Consider the following 27236-nt stretch of genomic DNA (forward strand, 5'->3'; position numbering starts at 1 on the left):
TCTTAACTCTTTTCAAAACATACTTCTTAAGATATGGCAACATCATACTGAATCAGAAAATCAATTTCTTGACATCAATGACAAAATAATAATATTAAGACAGTGAACATCCTTAATCAGTTATATCCATAGTTATCAACAACCTTCTCAATATCCTTATTGAAATACCAACAATCTCTCATTGTAATTGGAATTCCAACAATCTCCCTTTGTCTGTTATAATGCCAACAAATGCAGAGAGGGGTCACAATTGATTAGGAAAATTCAGTCACCAGGGTGAGGAGCTAAAACATGGTCAAAATTGTAAGGGTCACAATTTTACGATTCTACATTTATCCCCCACTTTAGTGGGAGTATGGGTTACACCAATACTGCCAATAAAGTAGAAGAAAGAGAGAGATGAAGATGAGAGATGCGGAACAATACCACATAGAGTATAAGACATCACTAATCTTGAGGAACAAAGCCCCCAATCTTAAGATCTTAATTCACTCAAACATATGCAAGAGCGCACAAAAAAGGACAAGACAAATAAAACAAGAAAACAAGACACACGATAAAACCCAAAACACAAGACCATAAATCAAATAGCCAAAGACACCTCGATACTCAAATGTCTCAACAACTAATTGAAACATAGAGACAAATGCCATCACATAAACACCAATAATCACATAAAAGAGAAAAGATGACAGCATCCATGAACCACCAATAGTAAAACTATGAGCTCATGAGAGGAAGAAGAGAGAGAGCATGAATACACACTTTGGTGATCCATGAGAAGAAATATGAAAAAGAGAAACCATGGACATCTCGCCCCTAGAACTAGATCATCCATGGAGCAAAAAAAGGACATGGAAAACTAGCCCCTAGATTTTGTCTAGGTGATCAATGTAAGGGAGGAGACTGAGAACACCATTAGTTCCACTCAACCTCATGTGCATGTGTGCAAGTGAGGTTCGAATAACCTCATAGGATTCTATGTATGAGTATGCTAAAATCTCTATAAGATGTATAATATAAATGTCAAGAAAGTGGCGATATCTCGCTCTAAGAGGCTACCCTCTAGTTCCGAGAATATCCCGTTGTATAAGAGAAAAGTGGCAACATCTCTCTCTAAGAGGTTACCCTTTGGTTCTGAGAATGACCCACTATATAAGAGAAAAGTGGTGACATCTCTCTCTAAGAGGCTACCCTCTGGTTCTGAGAATGACCCATGGTATAAGAGAAAAGTGGCAACATCTCACTCTAAGAGGTTGCCCTTTGGTTCCAATAATGACCCATTGTATAAGAAAAAAGTGGCGACATCTCGCTCTAAGAGGCTGCCCTCTTGTTCCAAGAATGACCCACATATAAAGCCAAACTGGTGACATCCCATTCTGAGAATGACCCACTGTATAAGGGATACAATGTGAGAGAGAAATATAATACAAAAGGAGCAATGTGGGTACCCCCCCCTTAAGATGTCAACATGTTTTAAATTTTGATATATTAAGGTAAGTAGAACAAGGATACCTTCCTTCGACACCAAGAAGATATCCATCATGCAAAAATGTCATAAATCCAAGCAAGAGAACATTATTCAAGCAAGGATAATATAGTTGAAAAGAGATATCTTGCTATAAGTGTAAAGGAGATCCTTGGAGGAGAAGAGATCTTTGGTCAAAAGACATCTACCCCCAAGAGGAGTTGTCTTAAACAAATATATCATCTTCTAGAACAAAGCACAAAAGAGAACAAGAATTTGATCTTTCCTCCTATTTCTAGGTGAAAGGGATTCTTGATAAAGGATGACTCACTTTTATCCCAAGAAGGATGGGTGAATTTATTATGGATGTACATTACCAAGTGTGAAAGAGGTTATAGTCAAATACTTACACCACTTGTATAAAAGAGAACCCTTGAGAAAGAAACAACAATCTCACACAAGGAATGACATCAAGTAATAAAACTCACACTATCTGCAAAATAGGAAAGAATGGATCCTTAGAGAAAGAGAGAGAGAGAGAGAGAGAGAGAGAGAGAGAGAGAGAGAGAGAGAGAGAGAATTTCCCCCAAAGTGTAGGGACAATGAGAAGAGCTTACACAATCTTCTAGAGAGAGATTTAACATAAGAAAATGCACAATGTAATTACATGAAAGAACGCAAGAAAAGACATCAGTATTTGTAAAATACACATCTCTAGAAGTGGTAATCTTCTAATAGAAGAGAGAAAGAGAATCACATATTCCCCAAGGGGGATTAGTCATACCATTGTAAGAAATTATAGTCACATATGAAAAATACAGCCCCTAAAGAAAATAATGATAAATGAGATAGAAAGAAAGAGAAAGGAGCAGGATCCTTGCCCCCCACATGAGAAGAACAAGGAGAAGTGTTGCACATCTTCTAATGATTGTTATTTTCAAGTGACATGCCTTCCTAATGGAACAAATCCTCTAAAGGAAGGGACATGTACTTCACAAGAGATCATTCCATGTTAGGGGGCAAAACTTACTTTTGAATAAACGAGACCATAGAAGAGGTAAGTTTTCCAAGACAATGAAGGCAAGAGAAGAATTGGATTACTCATTAAAGATACTCTTCTCCAAGGAAAGAGGAAAAAAAAAGAACACTTATATGCTTACATAAGAATAACCCTATATAATAAAAGAGATCTAATAATGAACAATGCACAAAGATGGAGATAAATCCATGGAAAGAAGGAAAGTGAACTTCATGTTGCTACCCCAAGGTATTAAAAAGTGAAATAATATCACTACAAATGATAAAGAGCCCCCAGTTAAGCTGGCTACTTTTGTCATAGGGTTAAGAGCAACATGAAGAGAAAAGAAGTGCTAAGGCACTATGTTTTTGCCAAGAAGTACAATTAGATCTATTATAAGACAAATTTGTGCAAGATTATATTGCTTCCGAACAAATTTCTTAAATGAATGACATTTTCTAAGAGAATGCTAATATGAACCATGGAAAATGAAATATTCATCACCTTTCACTTGCTCAAGATTGTTGTTTTGCTTTTTAGGTGGAAAGGAAATGTTCTTATCATATTTCAATCTCCAATAGATTCTTGTAGCTAGTCTTTCAGGATAATAAATATGTTTTAATTCATCTTCTTGGCATGGAGGAGAAAAATTGTTAGAAGAAGGATCCTTATCTATGATTCTAATTGTTCCATTGTATATGCCTTCTTGAATAGATTTTTGAAAATTGGGGCAATCATCAAAATTGTGATCATGGGTTTGATGAAATGCGCAAAAAGGACGTTTTGAATAAGAAGCATTCTTGCGGGCTCTTATGATTTGTTGTCTTTTGAGATGATTTTGAAAGTTTTGGAGACTAAGGAGTTCATCCATAGGGAGAGGAGTCTTGTTTTCTAGGCCTTTTGTGGTATCTTGTGTGGGAGGGCTTATAGGGACATGGATTCCTTATTCTAATTTCCCAAGACCTTTTCCTCTAAAACCTTGTTTTTTTTATTATATGAAATCCACGATTATAAGAATGTTGCAAATGAATTTCTTTGAAATCTGATTTGTAAGGGGGAATAAAAGGATTTGTAGATGAAGAAGGAATATCATGTGAAAGGATACTCTTCTTTCTCTCATCATGCTTATCCTCTTTGGGAGATTGTGGATGAACATCTTCATCATCTAAAGGCTCATTTTTACTTATTTCTATGTGGGGAGAAAGATCATGAATAAAATGCATAACATCATCCTCTCTACATATATTTTGATATTTAAGATAGGCCCTATGGGAATAAGGAGGGTCTAAAGAGGTAAGAATGTTAATATTTTTATGTTGCCCCCCTTTCTCAAAGGTATGTGTTTGAGAAGAAGATGGGCCCATGTTGGTTTCCAATGCTTTCTTTCTTTTAAAAAGATTATTGGTTGAAACATTAGCTCTCATCTCGTTCCTAGGAGAAGTACAAGGATTAGGATCTCTAAGATTGGGATCTACAAAAGCCTTAAGGTTATTAACATATGAAATGTATTCTGTTAATAACATCACCATAATGCAACATAAATGATACATGAAAGATTTAAGATTAAATGAAATGACCTTGAAATCCTAAAACACAATATGACCAAGTCCTATGAATGAAAAGAATCAACATTAAATGAGAGAAGCCATTATCCAACACATGATTGTAATAAATATACGTAAAAAGCAATATAATCATATGTGAAATTGAAAATAAATATAATCCATTGATTACCATTGAAAGTCTCTTAATGAAAATCTTAATTTGCTGAAAAAGAAGATCTAAAATTAGGACCCTTTAATGAAAATTAATTTAAAAGTTGAAAGTGTTGGAATTTGAATTTGTTTTCGTGCTTAAGAGGTGTAAAAATTGATAAAGTATGCCAATTTTTTTTATTTAAGAAGAAAAAACAGTCAATTCTGACTCCCGAAATTTTGAGAAAAATGCTAGGGAAAGGGTGCAAAGTGTACCTAGTTTGACCAACTTTTTCATTTCCAAGTTTAATTTTCTTACAAAACTCAATGGTAAATTCATTCAAAACCCTAGTTGTTATAATTGAAATCGAACTAGTGTTTTGCAACTATCTATTATCTTAGATCTGAAAAATTACATTGCTTATCAAATTTGATTCTTTCATTGTCTTATTCAATTTGCAAATAAAAATTACAAAATTAAGTGGTGAATTCTCAAAACACTAATTTTCAAAAATCAACTTGAATTTGTGCAAACATTGGACTCACATTTAGTTTTCAGATTTGGGACTATTTTTCAGACTTGTCTTCTTGGCTAAAATTCAAATTTTGAATTTCCCTCCATTTCAAAAATTCAAAAGTTCAAAATTCAATGGTTAGGTCCTAAAACCCTAATTTTCAAATTTACTTGGATTTTGTGAAAATTTGAATCAATTTGAATCAATTTCAGTTTTTAAATATTATTCAAGGTGGCCCTATCCATTAGGTTAGACCTTATTCAAAATTGCAATTCAATCTCATCTTTTTCAAAACCCTAAATGGGTCCTATTTTGACATTCAAACCTTAATTTCACCTATCTAAAGTTTGTAAAATCAATCATTTTTTTGGGCTTCTAGCTCTCAAATCATTGTAGCTATCATCCCTGAAAATTTTTGAAAAACTTGGGTGGACCAAGTTCACTTTAAATTTGGTCCCTAGATTTTTCTTGAAGTTTTAGGAGACTATTATGATTGTATTTAATTGCTTAAATCCTTAAAATTGGCTAATTTTGTCGAATTTTGATCCCTCTAAAATAAAAAATACTTCCCAGTTTCAACATTATAATTTTTCAAGGATACATTTAAAATTCAGTGGTCAATTATGATCTATCCTAATTTTAAAATCTTAATTTTGTCAATTTTAATTTTGAAATTAAGTGGTATCCCATGGGCCCTAATTTTAAATTTCAATCTCTTTTTATTCATCATAATTTTTCTTAGAAATTGTGTCATTTCTTCTTTCCACAAAGTGCAAATTGTCTAAACATAATTTTCTTGGATTTTTGCATTTTTGCAAATTTTGGTACCCAAAATTCAAAATTCAAATTTTCCCTCTAGTGCATGAGTTTTACAACTATTAGTAATACCTATACTATCCCTGTTAGATGAAGCATTAGAATTAAGGCTTCCCAAGGTTTAATTCTCGAAGAGATGGAGCCTAATTTGGGTGACTTCTACAATGAGGATATTGCTAATTCTTCCCATCCTAATAATATCCATATCTACCCAATTGATGATTCCCATGATGAAGAAGAAGCTTTGACTAGAGTTTCTATAGATCACTTGAACACTTGAAGGCTTGACGATGATAATGGAAACCTTCCACTTGTTTACCCATTTTTTTCTTATGCAAATAAGAGGATTTGATCCCCTTTTATACTTGCCTTAGAGGATTAATTTTCATCTCATCGAACGCCAACATAGGGGAATTTAAGTCCTGAAAAGAAAATTATAGTCAATGTCCAGATGAACCCATTTTAGGGCCACCCAAAGAGGGAGGACAAGGGCGCCATGCCCCTATCCAAGGGGTATAGGGGCACCACACCCTTGTCCTGTACTATTTTGGGGCTTGGATAGGGTCATAGGGTGGCACAAGAGATAAAACAAGAGGAGACTCAGAATGATGATGTAGAGAGGGGTCCCAATTGAGTAGGAAAATGTAGTCACTAGGGTGAGGACCTAAAATGCGGTCAAAATTGCAAGGGTCACAATTTTGTGACGCTACAAAAGTAATAAAATAATTCTTTTCCCAACAACAATTGTAGATAGATCAACCTACAACATTCAAAAACTAGAAATATTTTACAAATATACAATACAAACAATCTTTTGAAGATAATCTTTTCAAAATGAAATACATAGGAAGGTTAAAATCCTTAAACCTAGAAATGATGAATATGGACAAAATAAAGTTGCAGAAGAGCAATCGACAGCTAAGAAACAAACAAACAACGTTATCACAGCCTCATGCAATCCAAAGCCAAGCTCCAAACTTCATGCATTAGTAGAAAAATCCATTGAAAACCAAGACTCCAATAAAAATATCTAGCCAAAAAACCCTCCTGAAAATCTCAAAACTTCATATAAATAAAAATTAATCCAAAAACTATACCTCATCATAGTCAAGAAAAAATAGTGTAAAATATAATTAAATTTGCCAACCATGTCGAAAATCAAGGTAAAATATAATAAAATAATAATAATCTCCAAATCGAACTCACAAAGACCAATGATAAAAGAGGGTAGGTAAAAGAAATAATTAAAAAAATGAGTAAAAGATCAAACAATAAATTAATAAATAAATCAAATGGATGAAATATGATAAATAATCTAAAGAGCTCAATTAAGTATAATCTCCCAAAATGAACATTAATATATTATAAACCTTCAATAATTAAATACACATTATATTTAAATATCAAGGCCAATGTTAAATTTAATTAATAATTTATTAATATCCACAACTCCACTAGAAATCCCAATATAGGGGTCACATAAAACACCACATGACACCTAACAAGGCAACTCTAGCCAAGAAACCAATATTGACAAGGTACCAACTAAGCCTAGAGTATCTAATAGGGTCTCATGTCACCTCCAATCAACTTTCCATTGGTATTAGATACACGCTAAGACCTATGAACTAGGTGGATTCGATCTCTAGTACGTACATTCCTACACAAAAGAAAAGTCCAAAGTCCACATTTATCCTTGCGTATAACATAAAATAATCAAACAGGTGAACGAGATTTGTGACATTACACATAGCTCATAAATGAGTGGTATAATATCATCCCTTTCAAGATCATAGTATAATAACACTCTGTTAGATAGTTCTAATACTGGGAGAAAATTGAGAAAGGGGGGGAATCAGTTTTGTCACAAGTATAACAATTAATGCATATTATAAACTTTATATTGGAGCACAGAGAAACCAACACAGTCAAAGATAAAGCATGAAACCACAGTACACACAACACCAATATTTTTGATGTGGAAAACTCGGTAAAGGGAAAAACCATGGTGGGAAACCTACTCACAATCAACTAATACTTCTACAACAGTATGTGAAATAATTACAATGGGGATTGTACTTTCAATCAGGCCAACCGCCTTGAGTGCACTGCTCATCACAAAAGGAAGTCTCATTGACTTACAAAAACATCGGACTACACTTCAGAGAAAATGAACTATGAAAGTAGCATCTCCTAATGCTTGATACAATTCTGGTTAAGCACAGATGATTTCCTTGCATCACCAAATCCTTGACAACCTTCCATTGAATGATATATCACTATTCACACATAAAAATTTCTCTGATAATGCATACATAACCATAGATACCAAGATCAAATGACTGGTTCTCCTATAAATACAGATCATCAACCTTATTGATAAGGCCAGCTAGACCCTAAGCTCATAAACCCATAATTACAAAAATTACATTACACGATACCACCAAACCAATATTATGATTTACATTACATAGAATTGACCTAATTCAAATTCCCAAACAATTAAATCCATCGAAAATCATGCTAAGACCAATCTCCAACACGTTTCACCAATCAGTAGAAACCCTCAATGTAATAACATAGAATATATAACCCCAGATCCAAACAGGACCACTAAATCAATACGCTAGCCAATGCAAAGCCACTAAACAATTAGAACACAATCATGAAGAACCTTTAGCACATTAGAAACCATTTCGATAAGCTGAATCAAAAATACTTAACCATATCATCAAATATTTCCAACTAGTAAAGCTATAGCTTCTGGAGCATGAAATCATGAATCAATAGAATATGACAAGCATATAACCATCTTGAATAACCATTCAAAACCTAATCCAAGGATTTGATCATACTGGATTAGAATCACAACCAAAACCAAGATAAACACCAAATATAACTAAGATAGGTCCAACTGGGATAACAGAACCATATCAAACTGGGATACAGTGTTGACATCAATGAGAACTCTTAACCAAATACAATATATTACCAACAATCTCCCAATTTGGCATTGATGGCAACACTGAATGTGAAAAACATCCAAGTGTCATGGAATGCCAACAATCTCCCAAAGACTGATCTAAAATATATATCCCCCTTTGACATCAATGACAATGGACGGATACCAAACCAAAAAGAAAATGTGAACCAAATAGCTGACTACTCCCCCTAAGAAGAATCATCATCTCATCAACCCTAATCAGAAAATATGTTTGTTAGGCTCACCGGATTGATGCATCCATGCATCTCTAAGTCTCTTCTAGAGGGGCGGTGACCCCCAACTAATGTTTGAGATATTCAAAAGTATCTTTAGGCAATGGTTTTGTTAGAATATCTACAATTTGTTCCTTAGGCAGATTATAAACTTTGTACTAGAGCACAAAGAAACCAACACAATGAAAGATAAAGCATAAAAGAACAGTACACACAACACCAATATTATTGATGTGGAAAACCTGGTAAAGGGAAAAACCATGGTGGGAATCCATACCCACAATTAGATAATACTTCTGCAGCAATATGTGAAATAATTAGAATGGGGATTTCACTTGCAATTAGGCCAATCACCTAGAGCACACTACTCATCACAAAAGGAAGTCTCACTGACTTTAAAAAACATCAAACTACAATCTAGAGAAAATGAGTTGTGAGAGTAGCATCTCCTAATGCTTGATACAGTTCTGGTTAAACACAAATATTTGCCCTGCAACACCAAATCCTTCACAACCTTCTGTTGAATGATATATCATTGTTCACACATAAACCTTTGTCTGCTAATGCAAACATAACCATCGATACCAAGATTACATGAATGAGTCACCTATAAATACAGACCATCAACCTTATTGATAAGGTCAGCTAAACCCTAAATTCATAAACCAATAATTTCAAAGATTACATTACACAATATCACCAAACTGATATTATGATTTACATTGCATAGCATGGACCTAATTCAAATTCCCAAACAATTACATTTGTCAAAAATTATGCTAAGACCAATCTCCAACACGTTTCACCAATTGATAGAAACCCTCAGTGCAATAACACAAAATATATAACCGGATCCAAACAGGACCACCACCAAATTAGCATGTCAGCCAATGTGAAGCCACCAAAAAATTAGAGCATGATCAAGAAGCACCTTCAACATGTTAGAAACCATTCGATAAGTCGGATAAAATATACTTAACCATATTATCAAATATTGCCAACTAGTAAAGCTAACCAGTACCAAGAAATATCAACCGAGAACATAATCGATAGCTTCTAGAGCACCAAATCATGAATCAATAGAATATGACAAGTATATAACCATCCTAAATAACTATCCAAAACTAAATCCAAGGATTTGATCATACCATATCAGAATCATAGCCAAAACCAAGACAAACACCAAGTATATCTAGGATAGGTCCAACCGGTATAGAAGAACCATATCCAACTGGGATATATTGTTGACATCAATGACAACACTTAACCAAATCCAAAATATTGCCAACACACTCATGTCAACATAACATTGTCAATAACCTCATCATAACTAATATAAGCATGAACTAAGGTTAGCACATAGCACCATCTCATCATAAACAAATATTAATCTCTCATGTATAGAAAGAGTGCATATAAATAGCCAAACATATGTCCATCATCATAATAGTCCTGAATATGTCATCATCTACAATAAACCATAATATAGCCACTGTCAATATAAAATGCCAAGAAACAACTTTAAGCATCCAATATATAAATAGATCTATATTGATCAAAAACATCATAAGAGAGTCTAAGCTAGGTTCATAAAGTCTATCAATGCATGAAAAGAAAGATGAACCAAGGAGAGGAACTACACAAGACATCGTTAGAAAGATCTTATAATCCTTTATCAAGATATCAAGTCCTTTCTCTCAAAATATTCATTAGGTACTCAAAGATCTCAATATTTTCCTTTTGGCTTCCTTTGATAGAATACGTTCAAATTAATTGGTTTTATCCTTTATCAAGATATCAAGTCCTTTCTTTCAAAATATTCATTAGGTACTCAAAGATCTCAATATTTTCCTTTTGGCTTCCTTTGATAGAATACGTTCAAATTAATTGGTTTTCTGCTCTTTGATATTCATCAACATTCATCCTTGAGCCTTTATCTTTGGTATTGGAGCTTTTTCATTATGGGAGGTGATAAAATGTCTCTTTCTTTCTCTCCTAGGGGGGTTATTGATTTTACTTGTGTGACCAATTCAGTACTTGAGGGGACATTTTAATTCCTTCATGCTTGTCACATGTACTCTTTTTTTCCATTTCATTTGTTCTCTTTTGGAGAGTTTTTTTCTCCCATTGGGTTTTTCTCCTTTTCTCTATTTGTGAGAGTTGCATTTATTTGCATCGGTTTGTATATGAGTACCACATGTACATAATTAGGCCTTTGTCTTCAGAACTCATTCGTGCATGCATTCATTATTAGATTTTTATCTACTCCCTAAGTTAATCTTAAGGGGTAGTGTCAAAGTAATTAGGACAATTATCTTTCACTTAAGCTAAACTTAGGTATGTTTTCATCTAGAGTTTTCTTTTCTATCTTTAGTTCAATCTATAGATGATCTTTATTTAGCTCCTTTCTTATTTTCTTTAGTTATCCTAATTTTAAGATTAAGGCATCTCTTGCTTACTATAAAATAAATTCTTCATTTATTGTAATTGTATCTCTAGAATTCTAGTGTGCATATTATCTTTTCTTGATCTCTTTTGTGTGATAGGTGTTATTCTTGAAAATGATTCTTGGCTCTTGTGGTTGTATCATATACTCTTGCAACCTTTTTAGGGTTCATTGTCATTCATGGTGGTATAATTTCATGTGCAATCATACTTGGTGAGAAAAATAATAGCCTAGTTATTTTTGTCTCTAAATTAGGTGGTAAGAATAGTTTTCAAATCATTCCTCCTTCCTAAGGGTCCACTTTCCCTTTGTTGAGTTGTATCTTTTTACCTTGATGCCATTTCTTACATACAATTATTTGTCCTTCCTAAGGATATTATCCTTTCTTGGATGTGTATATCCTTGATTAGGATCCCTTCCTTTCTTGAAAGAAAATTTCTTTTATAAATGATCTCTAGTCTTAGTGTTGAAAGTGTGCAATCATTAATTAAGAATTCACCTCTCCAAACAATTGGGAAGGTGTGTTTTTTATTTCCTTTCCCTATTAGTCGAATATTTCATCTTTATTAAAAATATCCTCTTGGATGTAGATATCTTTAGGAAAAGATGTATTCCTCTCCCTTGGATAGTTATGTATCAATGGCAAGGATCCCCTTACACTTTTTTCAATATATCTCTTTACAGCTATCTTTTCTCAATGAATCTCATCCTCTACAAGGATCTTTCTTCCTATCTTGGAAAGCATGTATTTTTTGTTGAGAATATCTGTTTGGTATTGAATGTGTTCATCCTACCATCAATCTCTATCTTCCTTAAGATATCAACATAGAGACATCTTGACATCTTAGTGAGTCATATGAGGCCTCCTCTTCTCTTGTGGTAATTCATTGATGTTCCCTCGAAGTGGCAATGTTGTGTTACATAGTGCTCCCTGGGGGGTGGTTATCAATGGACCCTCGTTCTTAGTCACCTAGTATAGTGTATCTTGTTAATGTGATTATTTTTATTGTCCATGCATATGCAAGTATTGTTTATCAATATTGTTTGTGTCTCGTTAGATGTTTATTGTCTAGTATAGCATGGCTTTCTAGTGTGATTGTTTTGTTGCACTACATAAATCACCCAACATAAGATACCTTGTTGGTTAGTGGAATTCATGCCTTCTCCTCCCATCAATTGGTGTATGTCTTTGTTCTTATTGTGATTTTTCAATAACATGTCGAGAATGATATTAGCATTTGAGATATTTTTACATTGAGATCTCTTCAACTAGCTGCCTTGGAACCTTTTGCTTTCTTTAGTACTAATATTATTTTCTTTCTAGATAATTAATTTTTTTTCATAGATTGATAAGATCCTATGCTTAGGGGCTTGATCATGCCTCAAACTTAGTGTCATCCTAACCATAGCTTGTCTTGCTTAGATACTTTATCTCTTCATTTCTAGTTAATTGTGAGCATGAGCATAAGTTCATACTCTCACTAAAGTGGGGGTTAAATGTAGTATTGCAAATTGTAACCCCTTACAATTTCACAATCATTTTTGGGCCCTTTCTTTAGTGCCCCTCCTTCTAGGTCATTTTCAACCTATTTTGGCCTTTTCACATTCAAACTATTGTCTTGTACTCATTTGATCACCTAATCCAATGTATTAGACCTTTGCACTCCAAAGCTACCTTTTTTCCACCCCTTTTTAGGTGCATTATGGTGCTAGGCACCATAGTCATGGTGGAATAGGAAATCTAGCACCATAGTCCTAGTGGTCTAGACTGCTAGGTGCCATAGTCCTAGTGGAATAGGCTACTAGGCACCATAGTCCTTCCCAAAAGAGCACAAATTTGCACTTCTTAGAGTGTCAGTTCCTATCATTTGTGATCGTCTCAAAATTTTAATATGATCATTAGAAGTTGGCCTAAAAGTGAAAGTATCTTGAGAAACATAGATAAAAGCATCATTTCTATTTTATTTGGTCATCTATTTAAAATGTTAAGCTATAACATATCATTCCAATTCAAGAGAAAATATTCTTCTCAAAATCTTATATAAGTACAAGGATCATCAAGTTATAAGTTATTTTCAAGTGCATTTTCATGATGGATTTGTGATGATTTATCATGTTATTGCATCTACACTTGGAGGAATTGTTTAAAAAGCATTGCATCACCATTCAAAGGTATAATTATTTCATTTTAGCAATTCATTTCAGATTTAGTTTCTATCCTAATAGGGTAAGCTCTCTTTTTATATCTATCATTTTTGTAGGGTTAATTCCAAGTTAGGGTTTGTATTAGGAAACTCCTATATAGCTAAGCACCATTTTTCTCTATTTATTGTATGTAGGATTAAAGATCTAACAAAGAAGGATTACAGATTCAAAAAGTACAAACCAAGACAAAGAGATCCGGACTTTGAATAAGTGAAAAACCCAAGACACTTTTTTAGGGAGATAATTTGTGAGACATTTTGATCTAGAATATGTTTATTATATCTAAATAAAACACCTTTAGGACTAGGACCTCTAGCCACATAGGCTAGCACTTTCAATATTAAATGGAAAACATAGGTTTCTTTCTTATCCATATTTCCTTATATATTCTATAGCTTACTCATTATGATAATTCCTATTACATTTACCTCTTTAGACCTAGTTCTTGTATTTTATGATTCTATCTTATCAAATCATATCAATATTCAAAAAGAGGAATAATCAACCATTGAGCCCAGTCTCCCAAGGGTTTGTACTTGGATCTATTGATTATTTCCTTAATGTATGTTTATGTGATTAGATTCGATTCATAATTTTCATTATTAAACCAATGAGCCCCATTTCCACTACATTAGAGAAACATTAAACTACCAATAACACTTTTATAAATTCTCATTAGCTATTTTACCACCATTATCTCTACACAACACAACTCAAGAAAAATTAGAGTGGAGGTTGGTTTACAAACAACCATATCAAACTTCTTCAATGTATCCTTAACATATTTTGTGTGAAAAATGAAAATTTCATCCTTACTTTGATAGACCTTTATGTCAAGAAAATATTCCATAAGGCCTAAATTTGTCATCTCAAATTCTTTCATCATAGAAAAATTAAATTTATCTTTCACCATAGAACTACTATTTGTATACAACAAATCATCAACATATAAATTCACAAAATAAATGTCATTACCTTCTTTTTTGTAGTAAAGAGTAGGCTCACTCATACTTGTTTTGAAGCCATTCTCTTGAAGATACCCATCAATATTAGCATACCAAGCTCTTGGTTCTTGTTCGATTCCATACAAGGCCTTCTTTATCTTACAAACAATTTTCTTTTCGTTACACCTCAAAAATTTTACTTAGTATTCATATATATAACTTGGATGAAGTAGAGAAACAACTCTTTGAGCAAGTGGGACAACAATTTAAATGAACACCCTAACACCAATGAAGAAATAAAATATTATGTGACAAAATAAAATAAAATAGAAATGCCACCTGGACAAAATAGATTAAGTACACAAGACATACTACATCAAAGAAGTTAATCAAACTAAGGATCACAATAAAAAAAACATATTTAGGAGTGACTATTAAAGGATAAGTGGTGCTATTAGTTGCATAACTAAGGACAAAATCACATCATCTTAGATGTGAGACAAATAGGTGAAAGATACCCAAGGAGGCCTAAGAAGAGAGAGTTTGCATATTCTGCAATAAGAGAGTAGTGAAAATAGAATGCCACTTTATCATGGAACACATATCCTATTATTATATATGTATTTATTATGAACGTAGTTTGAAGGTCGACAACATGTACCAATTATTTGATAAATCTAGGATCAACCAAATTACTAGTATCATAGTTAACATCCACAATAGGAGATTCAACATCAAATTTGAAGATAAATTAAAGTTTTTATTCTTGATCCCTTAGATTTTTAATCTCATGGAAATCAATAAAATTAACTAATCATTTGTTCATTTATTTATTCTCTCAACTCAGAATGTGTGTAGTCTTTATGTTCCATCATCTATTCCATATGAAGTTGTCTTGGTGGAGGCTAGGACTCTTCCTAATGAGGTGTTGGCTATGATTTAGTCCTAAGTTATCTAAGAAGATTAGAGAATATGGAGTTATATAATTGGCCAAAAGTAGCAATAGAAGAGAAATTAGATAGAAGAAAGAGCTCATAGATGAAATAAAATAACAAATGAATGAATAAGTGAGGTGTTAGTATAAGAGAATTCCTAAATAACAATGGATAAATAAAAAAGGCATGTGCAAGGAAAATATGTCTGTGTGTATGTGTTATGATTTGATCAGTATGAGATATGAGTGAAGTGGAAGTGAATGAGTGTGTGTGACTGCAAGTGCGATTGGGAGTGTTTGTGTGTTCCTGTGTTGAATAAATATGAAAAAATTGGTGCAACAATGATTGGAGAAGGCAGATTGAGTTAGAGTTGCATAGATTCTTGACTGGATTTTCTACAAGCAGTTGTTTGGATATTTGAACTTATTAGGAACTGATCCCATGCATGTGTAGATGCAATTTTATCAATTCTTTTTTGTCTCTCTTTCTTATCAATGAGCCCTCTAGTAGTAAGTCATTGTATTTTAGGCAGTGAGCCCTCTGGGCAGTAAGCTGTCCCGGTAGTGAGCCCTCCTATAGTGAGCATTCTAGTAGTGAGCCACCCTTTATAAAAATGCACCCTAATAGGTTTTTCATAATTAAGAATTAGCATTCTCTATGGGTTTTCCCATTTGGGTTTTCAAAATATAAAATAATAGTGTCTCTCTTATGGTCGTGTATTTATTTCAATTAAGTTATGTTGCATACATTTCTTTTGGTCTAAGGTTAATTGATAATATGATAAGTTTCATAAGTTCAATATTTAATTTTCTTTTTAAGGGGAATACTAATTCGCCCCCCCTCTCAATATTCTGGTCTATTCAATAGAACCTTGTTTTGTAATATTTTCGTTGGTCTAGTTGTGCGAACTAGAGGTGATTAGGTCCTTGTCCTAGTACCTCGCCATCAAAATTGGTAGATTTATCATCTAATCATGTAATGTACACTCCTAAATTCCCTTCATTGGTGTCAACCTTCTAATTTTTTCATAAGAATTTTGGCTTGCGTTGGTGTGTTTTGATGATTATTAGAGGTTGATAATTTTTCATCCCATCTTTGTGTCATTTTGTGAGGGAAAATAGACATGGATTGTGAAAATTGTTATCAAAGTGTTGTCTTTCCTCTCTCTCATCATTTTACTATGATGAGTTACCTGATGGTGGTTAGTCTTCCATTCGTAACACTTTTCTTGTGAAATGGCAAGGTCGTATATGTAGTCATCCTTTAGCATCCTAGTGTTCTTGTGACACTTGTGTGCATGCTATAGTTCAAATGTGGCATGTTTCTATCATACCTAGTTTGTTATCAGTTGTCAATTGTTTTTTTAAGTTGTTCTCTCAAGTTTTCCCTTAGTCTTTCAAATGGGGTATTACATGCATTGATAAAATCTAATTATGCCTATGATTTGATGGGTGAAAGAATTAATTTCATAATTAAATATTCACTTCTATAGAAGTAAATCTACTTTATGAGAGTTAGATATTGCTACTCAAATAGGATGGTAGCTAGGAAGTGAATGAGCATCTAAAAATTCCCATGCCAATTTAAAAATTAAAAATAGGATTAATTTCTTAAGAACATAATCAATCTCATAGTAAGAAAACAGTTACATAATAATGAATCTAGTTCTTTAGAAGACACTTGCATGTAAATTTGAAGAATATCATATGTGTTCTTAAAATATATTCTAATTTAGTGCACAAAGTAATTTATTAGATAACTAAGAGGTTGCTACAACAATTTAATAAGCGAACACACTAAGATGTCTAAGAGTGCTACATGTGCCACCTACATGGAAGTTCAAGATGGGCATGTTTTTTAAAAATTAAATTATTTATTAGGAAATTTTTCTTTCTAAAACTATTAATTTAGATTTATCATTTATGGGTCTTCAACCAAATTTTAATAGGTGTCCTATTGTTAATTATTGTTTTCACCATCAAATGTTGTGTGCCTATTCTTGAGTCATGTTGAGTCATTCATTATTTATTAAATATGAACAAGCTATTGTCTACTATAAAACTTCCTATGATATATATGTTTCCATAAATGATTAAAAAATTAAGAAATAACAAAAAAATCCTTGGGGTAACTATGCCAAGATGAGTGACCAAAAAGGGGTCTTAAGTTGCCACTTTTTTTTTTTTGAAATCAATAAAGTTTGAACTTCAACTATAAATTGAAGACAATACGTTGAAAATTTTAAGATGTAAGAAGAACAAGAATCCTAGTGCTTCGAATTTACTTTTTAAACTACTAATTTGTTTTTAAAATGATGGAGATTAAGGGCTTCAAAAAGGGGGATCACACTTATTGGTCCTATTTTTATAAAAAAAATATAACATAGCATCAAATGTGGTGTCCCTAAAATGTTAATATTTTTTTAAGAATTTTAAAAATTGCTCTAGTGAGAAACTAGCTAACACCATGTAGTGTATGATAGATGTTTTAGCTATTTTTTGGTGAATATAGGATTTTCTTACTAATTTTCAAAGTGGACACATCCTGAAAAATAGAAATTTGAGTGTCTTCCCCATAATTTTTTTGAAAATAAACTTGTTTCTCAATACTTGTAGAATGGAGTCTAGTTTCTTAAAATGTAATTTGTTTCAAAATTTAGAATGAGTGAAAAACCTTGCCCAAAATAGAACATATTGGTTTTTGACAAAAGGAAAACACACTAATGAAAAAAAATAGAGATGAAAGCCTTAGCATAATAAAAATTTGAAAAAAATAAATTATATGGTTAGATAGATAAGAGAGAGCTTAATGTCATTGTTGTGTTTTTTTATTTGCATTGAATCATGCACAAAAATAATGGAGAGAACAAATAAAAATTTGAGAATTTTTTATATGTTTTTAGAAAAAGAAAACATCTCAGGCTTGAAATGGTTATCCAAGCCTTTGGGTTGGATCCGCAAGGAAAATATGAGCCAAAGGTTTGGTGTTTCCCAATGCAGATACTTTGGCATGTGCTAAATTTGGCACTCACTAAATTATTCATCTCTCTCTCTCACTCTCTCTCTCTCTCTCTCTCTCTCTCTCTCTCTCTCTCTCTCTCTCTCTCTCTCTCTCTCTCTAGGTCTCTCCCTCTCTTTCCCTCCCTCCCTCCCTTCTTCTCTTTCTATCTCACACTTGGGCTATCTCTACCTAGAGGTGAGAGATCTGGGGAGAGAGGTAGGCAATAAGATAGGGAGAGAGAGGTAGAGACTTATAGATAGAGGGAGAGAGAGATATATGGATGGGAAGAGAGAAGTAGAGGGAAGAGAGAGGGAGGGTGGAAAGAATAGAGATAGGATAAGGAGGGTGGAAGGGATAGAGAATGGGATATGGAGTGAAGGTAAGCTAGAGAAGGAGAGTGGGTGGGAGAGACCTAGAGAGGAAAATGGAGAGAGAGAGAGAGAGAGAGAGAGAGAGAGAGAGAGAGAGAGAGAGAGAGAGAGAGAGAGAGAGAGAGAGAGAGAGAGGTAAGGAAATAGGGAGAGAGATGGAGAAGTAGGTAAAGAACTAGATATGGGAGAGATGAAAGACCTAGAGCCTGGGAAGAGGGGGGTGAGAGACCTAGGGGAAAGGATCTAGGTGAGAGATAGAGTAGGAGAGAGAGGTAGCGAGGTAAAGATAGAGGAATGAGAGACCTAGGAACTAGGAGGGATAAAGGGTTGGAGAGAGAGGTAGTGATCGAGAGAATGGAGAGAGAGGAGAGAGAAACAATAAGAAGAGGAAGGGATAGAGAGGGGGACTAAGGAGGGAAGGTGAGGTATAATGGGAGAGGTGAGAGAGACCTAGAGAAATAGAGGTAGTGAGGGAGTGAGGGAGAGTTGTCGAAAGAGAGAGAAAGGAAATGTATAGTAGAGAGTGACGGGTAGGAAAGAAAGGTAAAGAGGTAGTGTTAGATCTTGGGGAGAGAGGAAAGAGTGAGATAGAGAGAGGTAGAAATAAGACAAAGGAAGAGAGATATAGAGAGATCTATATGTCTAGTGTTTGAGGAAGTTAAAGACATTGACATAGAGAGAGTGATGAAATGTTGATAGGAGTGGGCTAATTATTGACATTTGACTATTTAAAAATTTAAATGATCTTCTAAAACCTATAATCTACATTATAATTCCTAGAGATCTAAAACCACTATCAAACATCCTACCAATATATACATGAAATATAATTTAAATTATATGAAAGGAAAAAGACATTGAAATGTGACTTATACTTAAATATTATATTTCATGTACATATTCATGTTGAGGGAGAGAGAGTGAAAGAGAGACAATTTGGTGAGTGCCAAATTTGGCACTCCCCAAATGGAAATGTACTTTCAAAGTGCATTTCCATTTGGTGCTCACCAAATATGTTTGGTATGACCAAACCTTAGGCTTGGCATGCTAAACCTATTAGTGTATGCCAAATATGATAAGCGCCCTATTTGGCATGTGTCAAATGACTTTGTTTGGGAAAAAAAAATTGGCAACTTTTTGGTCCCCCATCTTGGTGCACATATCCTTTGGGTTACATTTTTTAACTTTTTACTCTTGATTAACTAATTATTATAATGATTATATAACCTCTTCATATATTCTTTAAAATTTTGATTTGAGAATACTGTGTGGTATTTCTTTGAGTAATATACATTTTATCAAAATAGTTCTAGTTGCATTAATTGTCTTGAATCTTTTTACTTGATTTAGAAGAACTTGTAGCTACACTCATATAATTTAGATGTAGCAATATTTTTTTATTTTAGGTTTAAAAGTGTTTGCATGTTTCCTTAAGATTTGAGTCTTTGGCCTAGTGAATTGAGGGTCAATTCTCTTTGGTGAAATGATTGAATTCTTAAAATACTTTCCTCTATTTACTTAGTAGATTAATGCATATTGGCTTCTACCAATCTATACAGTTCAATAACATGAGATTTTGTCAAATATTTAAAAGCTCGTGTTTGATACATCTTTAGACAATTATGCATGCTAGTTTTATAGGTTACACATAGATTAAAAAAGTATAAAGGGATTAATATTAGGAGACATTAATTTATTTTACATTTTTAGCTACATGTATAACTTGATGTTAATTGATGTAGAATCAATCTTTAAGTTTGTGAGACCAATAAGTTAACAAAAGGGAAATTTAGTGACAAATAATTCAAATGTTCTTTAGATAGGGTTTAGGTAGACCATAGAAATACAAAATATTAATTATAATGCAAAATAAAAGAGAAAATAATAATAATAAATGTCAGTAACACAGATTTAACATGGTTCACCCAATGTGGGCTAGATCTATGGAGAAACAACTATCTACTTACATTTTTATTATCCACCAAAGCATAAATTACAATATGATGATATTTCACATTATACAACCACTTAATTATCAAGCCTTTTTGGTGGCTTACAACAAATCTTATAGCTAGCCTCATTGTCATTTTCAACACAACCCTTCCCTTATTTAATGAGCATACATACAAGAAATGTACACGCTATGAGAGGTCACATCAATCTTAGTCAAGACCACACAATTTAGAAATTAAATAAACTAATTTGTTGTATCCTAAACAACAAAATGTTTAATTTATTTAAAATCATCCCATGGCAAGAAACACAATATTTGGGAGAATCAAATTCATCACTTGTTTGACTACGGGAATCTGGGTTGGTTTGTGATTTGGAAATGGGTCTTCTTTTTTAACTCCTTTTGTTAATTTGCTTGTATCTAGGCAAACGTGAGAGCAAGTCTAGCTTCCATCTTTGACTAAGAGATTATAATTGCATTCTAATGCAATTCGAAATATGTTTGATTTGAGTAATGACAATCCTACAAATCTCACAATTTATAACAAAAGAGGGCTTTGAGAGCAAGGAAGACAAAGTCAAAGAAAGCAACGTTCATAGAGTGGGTGTGAAAAAAGCTATCATGCATCAATACAGACCAGCCAACCTTAAACCACACACACTAAGCAACATATTAAGTCTAGAGAATGTTAGTCAAGTCTGAGTGTTTACCACTTTTAAGCCTAGAAGTGTATTCTTAGTGTGACCACACACCTTAAACAAAATGTTAAGCCAAGAAAATGTCAATCAACTTTGAATGTTTAACATTTTTAAACCTAAAAATATAATCTTAGTGTGTGTGATTTTAGCTGGTCCTATAAACCTGATGAATACTAAGAGGGGGGGGTGAATTAGTATACCAAAAATTACTGTACTTAAACACTTTACTAGTCTAGCAGTAAACCGGTAAAACAGTTTAGCAAACAAACCGGTTAGCACACATGCAAACCAAATAGCAAATAATTAATTCACCCACAGAAGCACAATCACCATAACACAAGAGATTTTGACGTGGAAACCCAAATGGGAAAAACTATGGTGAGATGAAACTCACAAGTAACTATCTGCAGAATAGTAACCAGACCGGTTAAGGTCATACAATGTTCTTTACCAGAACAAATCCTGTTAGGAATCTCAATCTCTGTTAGGAGATAAGTCCGATTAAAGACTACCTTGTGAGAGGATTTAAGATCCACAGATGTGAATCACCTTGTTAGAGGATTTACAAAGGCTTTGCCAGGCCTACCCGATTAAGGGTCTTTAGACTTATCGAAGATGTAAGTAATCAACAAGTGAGTGATCTAGATACTAGAACAGTATGCTTGGTTAGATCCATTAAAGCTCATTGTTAATGCATGTTGCATTACTTCAGTCTTCAGAAAAACTCCACACTCTATTACAACACACAGACTTGATCTTTTGTCTTAAGATTGCACACTCAAACTTATCAACCACCAAAACCCTAACCACACCTAAAACCCTAGACATGATGTCCTTAAGAAGGAATCTGATTTCATGTCGGTCCAATAGGATTACAGTGCAAGTTCCTAGGTTCAGTGTACCTAGACATATTTGGTAACACGACACAAAAGCACCGCCAGAGTGTCGGCACCGCTAAACAAACGATGGATGGTAACTCATCACAGAGTAATACCAGTTCATACAAAATGTCGGTTGCCAGTTTGGAACTCAAAGTAATACTGGTTCAAATATCAAACCGATTTTCGGTTCACACATTCACCAATTACTGGTTTGCCAAAATGAAAATTGGAAATATGATAACTATCGCTTTAGTTCCTTTGCTCCGCTCCGCTTGAGATCCTCGAACCGCTTGAGGTCTTCATGCCGCTTAGGTCTTTATGCCGCTTGAGATCGGTAAACACTTTCTGCATAACAACAATAGTCTAAAGACTACAGCATGATACCGGTTTGGAACAATTACCTGTTGAACATAATTCATACATTCTCAAAGTGATCTCATAGCAAGTGTGTGTCCATCAATGACAATCACAACATAATAATAAAAAATGCCAACAAAACCTACCTTCCAAATACTAACCTTTTTTTAACACATTATTATTCTACCACTTAAGTCACTTATATTTTTATTAGAACAAGTGTATGTAGCAGATATGATACTAACTCTTTAACATGTTATTGTACTATTTACAGATTTAGATCATTCAAACAAAATGGAGAGTTTTTTCTTTTTTTTTATTGGATTAAACGAAAGGAAAAAATACAATGAATTACAGTGGAGAGTTGGGGACAGCTCATAAGCCATGTGAAGTAAATTGACTGATTGGTAGATTGACTCGGAGAGGGCTTAATTATTCAAAGAAGAGTAAATAAATAATGTCCACGCTAATGATAGTGAAATTAGATATTTCTTTTAACTTTCTTTTAGGAACGGGAAGAATAAACAAATAATCTCGAGGTTGGTTGAGAGGGAAATAATAAATTATTAAGTCAATGAAAGAATCATTAACCAAGCTAGAACCATTCCAGGAGAAGAGTTAAAATAACAGCAACACTATATCTTCTTCGAAACTCAATACTGAATTTAATACCTATATACCCTTAGAAAAAGATATTTTTTAATTCTGAATAATATATTAAATTCAACAATGAAAGCTTCAGCGTTGGACAGCCCATTATAGCTAGCCTCATTTAAGGAACAAACATACAAGAAATGTACACGTTATGAGAGGCCACATCAATCTTAGTCAAGACCACACAATTAAGAAATTAAATAAACTAATTAACACGTTTAATTTAACACGTTATTTGGGAGAGTCAAATTTATCACTTGTTTGACTGCGGGAATCTGGGCTAGTTTGTGATTTGTTAATTTTCTTGTATCTTGGATTTAGCTTCTTCTGTTCAGCCCTTGCTATCGCTGGATTTTTTTATTTATTTTTATTATTATTTGAATCAAGAAGGAATGAATACAATAAAATTATGGAACAAAGGAAGGCCCCCAACTTCAAATAATAAGACTGTAAAGAGAAGAGACTGTAAAGAGGAGGGAAACGTAGCTGTGTTTTTTACATTTGACCCTGTATCTTTAAAAAAGAAGAAGAAGAACACCAACCAAAGAAAAAAAAGAAAGAAAGAAAGTTTAACCAATAAAAAAAGGTTATTTCCTTTCCCCATCTCAAACTTACTACCTATTTATGTTTATTTTAATCGAGAATTAAATATCAATCCAATCTGTGGATATGTTTGACAGAAACCTTGGATCCTACCGCTTATCTATCTCACGATCCTCTACTGGTTCTCTGGTTTCCTTCTTTTGTGTTCGTCCTTTTGGTCTCATTGCTCTGCGTAAGTGAACGATCGCCTTATGGACCGGTCTCCACCCTATCATGTTTTTATTAATCACAGAGGACCTGATGTCAAGAAAACACTTGCCAGCCATATCTATTATGCTCTCGAAACGCATGGATTGAGGGTATTTTTCGATAAACAGGAATTGCAAGTGGGGGATTTCTTAACCCCTGCAATTCAATCTGCCATTCTTAGTGCCTCCGTTCAGATCGCCATTTTCTCCAAAACATATGCGCAATCCCCGTGGTGTTTGGACGAGCTGGTATGGATGCTTGATTCTCACCCTACTTCAATTAAGATCATCCCCATATTCTATGACATCGAACCTTCGGAACTTCGTCATGTCGAGAAGGGAGCATAATCCAAAGCCTTTGAGGAGTACAGAAGGAAAGGCAGGGCTACAGATGAACGAGTGGAAAGCTGGATAAAAGCCCTCAAAAAAGTTTCTGCTATTTCTGGCATCGAATTCAGGACAGAGATAGAGTAAGTATTTACATGATATGAAAATATATTGATTTAAACTTTTTTACCTGAACTTCTGGTTTATGAAATGTCCCAAAATTGTTTCAGCGACCATGGAGAGCGATTGAAAGAAATAGTAGAGACCGTATTAGAAATGATGGGAAGGGAACAACTGCATGTGTGTGAGTACCCTGTGGGACTTCGCCAAGCGGCAGAGCATTTTGAAAACGTGATTCTGAGTCGAAGTGAATCAAAGAGCACCCACATTGTCGGGATTGTGGGGCTAGGCGGATCGGGAAAGTCAACTCTGGCTACTCATCTCTACAACTCCATGTGTCCCCAATTCCAGAGATGTTGTTTCTTGTCTGATGTGAGTAAAGAGAAAATACCATGTCTGCAGCAAACACTCCTCAGGAATCTGCTGCGTGATAAGAATTTGCGTATTGAGAATTCGCGTAGAGGTAAGGCCTTGCTTCAAGATCGTCTGCGAGGGTTGACACGCGTTTTGATTGTTTTTGATGATATAGATAATACAGAGCAAATAGACAATCTGTTATGTGTAAAGGATGTGGTGGGAAATGGCAGTCTGATTTTGGTGACATCTAGAGACCAAACTTTATTTGTCAGTTCTAAAATAGAAATATACAATGTCAAATTACTAGTTGAGAAACAAGCCCAAGAGCTATTCTGCTGGTATGCCTTCGTCAATACCAAACCAGCCGACGATTTGAAAGATATGGTGGAAGAGTTGGTTAGAATGTGTGGTGGTTTTCCTTTGGCTTTGAAAATTTTAGCTGGGCAGCTCCACAATGAACGTGACCCAAGAAAGTGGAAGCAGCAGTTGGAAAGCCTCCGTAAACAACTGCCGAAAGACGTATTACGAGGGATAGTAATGGATAGCTATGAATCCCTCGACATTAAAGAGAAAGAGGCCTTTTTAGAAGTTGCCCATTTCCTAATGGGAGAAGACAGAGATCTGGTGGAGAGAGTTTTGGATGGATTTAATGATAACGGTTTTCAATGCCTTCAGACGCTCCGTCAGAAATGCCTTGTGGAATTTGAGCTTGCAGATATAATTCGTTCAAGAGCGTTACAGGTAAAAAATTACCTGCAGCCCTTAAATAGGAGTAGATTTTTATCATCATTTTTATGTGTCATTTGAACTGTTTATTACAGTAATGTAACTAATGAACTTACTTTCAGGTTGAAAGCGTGGATTGGAGTGTAGGTATTTGGAGAAGAGCAAAGGGGAGCTTCAAAATAAGAATGCACGATTTGGTGAGGGACTTGGCAAGACAAATCGGCAGACAGCAGTTACCTCTTCGCCTTTGTTGTTCAAACGATAAAATGATCTCCACACGGGTATTTGATCTCATTACTTTTCAACAGTTTCCGTTATTTTTTTGCCATTAAGCATGGAAATGTACATAGAAAGCAAACGGAAGTCTAATTTTTCCAAAAGCTACTTTTTTTAATCTTCGGTAACTTCTATTAATGTTGCAGCAATCTCCATCTTGTAACCAAACCTCTCCAAAATAGGCTGACTGAAGTTAACCAAGAAGATCTCCTCAAGATAGGCTGACTGACCCTTTCTTCTATTTGAATCTTTTCATTTAGGATCTACAGTACCGATTCAATTTTTAGTTTCTCCGCATAACATTACTTTTCCCAATATAGTTGAACCCTAATATTCTGTTTATCAATGACAATTTCTACTCGGTCGTTCGATATCTGCCAAACTCTAGTTATTCACAAACTTTGCAAAATCTACATGGGGTTTGTTGATGATTGATGCTGGCCGTCCAGTTGATCATTCAGTTCCCTTCGTTCCCTTGCGTCCCCTTCGTTCCTTGCGTTGCTTGGACAGTTAGTTTTAATTGTAGTTTGTTTTTGTTGAAATTCAGTTAATGATAATGCATGTGGCTGCTAATGCATAATAAGTTCCTGCTGTTATGCTATGAACTATTCCATTGAATTCTATTTGTATTCAAGCCTAGCGTAGTTTTCAATCAAGCTGGAACGAAAGACTGCTGTGTATCGAAACAGTTCAGTAATAAAAAACAGAGGATTCTGCAATCGTTGAAATCCATGAATGATCAATTTATTTTTCTCGTAAGTGATCTGATTTTATCACCGTTTTTATTGCTGTTATCTTTTTACTCAATTTACTGTAATCTTTTTATCAATTGGTTTAAGTGTAAAGGCTGGTTTCAGAAACTACTTTTGAAATCAGAGCAGGACGGGGCGGATGAAGAACAAAAATGTTTTCTGAAAGAAATTGAATACAAACGTGGGAATGTTCGCATTGTTTAGTATCAACAGAGAAAAAGATCGTGGGCGTCAAAGTATTAGAGGTGCCCTTGTTTCCAAGACGCTCCATTCAAGGGATCCAGTGATTCTGATGCAGGGGAGAACAAAAGTCTTCCCCCAGCGACATCTTCACTCAACCGACAATTCACAACTCATAAACTCACTTAGCAAGAAAACAAAGATTTCAACTTTATTAAATTCCATTTCACCATCAAGCTACTGCGACAAATTAATTACAAGCTTGGCCTGTCAATGGCCTTTCAATTCTGTTCAAACCCTCTCAAACCCCATTTCTCTAAGCTCAGATCAATTTCCAAGCGGCCTCATCTCTTCTATCTTTGCCTGGGCCGATTCTCACTCACTAGTCTGTTCGTTGGCTGATTCCCATCTTTATTTATTTAGCAGCCACTTCCCTCTTTCCCCTTTTACCTCATTCACAGCCCTCTTCCTCCTCTGTTTTCGCTGGCTCTAACTCTGCTTCCTTTGCACTTTTACTTTGTTGCAGAGGGCTCAC

At 34.3% G+C, this 27236-nt stretch overlaps 1 protein-coding gene across 1 annotated transcript; it reads left to right on the forward strand.

The window, feature by feature from the left end:
• Nucleotides 1–23966: 23966 nt before the first annotated feature.
• LOC131034727 (disease resistance protein Roq1-like) lies at nucleotides 23967–26725 on the forward strand. Its single transcript, XM_059220910.1, has 6 exons — nucleotides 23967–24212; nucleotides 24330–24433; nucleotides 24521–25508; nucleotides 25616–25774; nucleotides 26405–26524; nucleotides 26609–26725. The coding sequence occupies exons 1-6, from the start codon at nucleotides 23967–23969 to the stop codon at nucleotides 26723–26725; spliced, it is 1734 nt and encodes a 577-aa protein (XP_059076893.1).
• The last annotated feature ends 511 nt before the right edge of the window (nucleotides 26726–27236 follow it).

The sequence above is a fragment of the Cryptomeria japonica genome, chromosome 5 (genome assembly GCF_030272615.1).
Source record: "Cryptomeria japonica chromosome 5, Sugi_1.0, whole genome shotgun sequence".
NCBI lineage: Eukaryota > Viridiplantae > Streptophyta > Pinopsida > Cupressales > Cupressaceae > Cryptomeria > Cryptomeria japonica.

Excerpts from the sequence above, each read along its gene's own strand:
- LOC131034727 (XM_059220910.1), top strand. The coding sequence starts at position 23,967 with ATGGACCGGTCTCCACCCTATCATGTTTTTATTAATCACAGAGGACCT. Across the intron at positions 24,213-24,329 it reads CGTGGTGTTTGGACGAGCTG|TACAGAAGGAAAGGCAGGGC; the intron begins GTATGGATGCTT and ends GCCTTTGAGGAG. Across the intron at positions 25,775-26,404 it reads ATAAAATGATCTCCACACGG|CCTAGCGTAGTTTTCAATCA; the intron begins GTATTTGATCTC and ends TTTGTATTCAAG.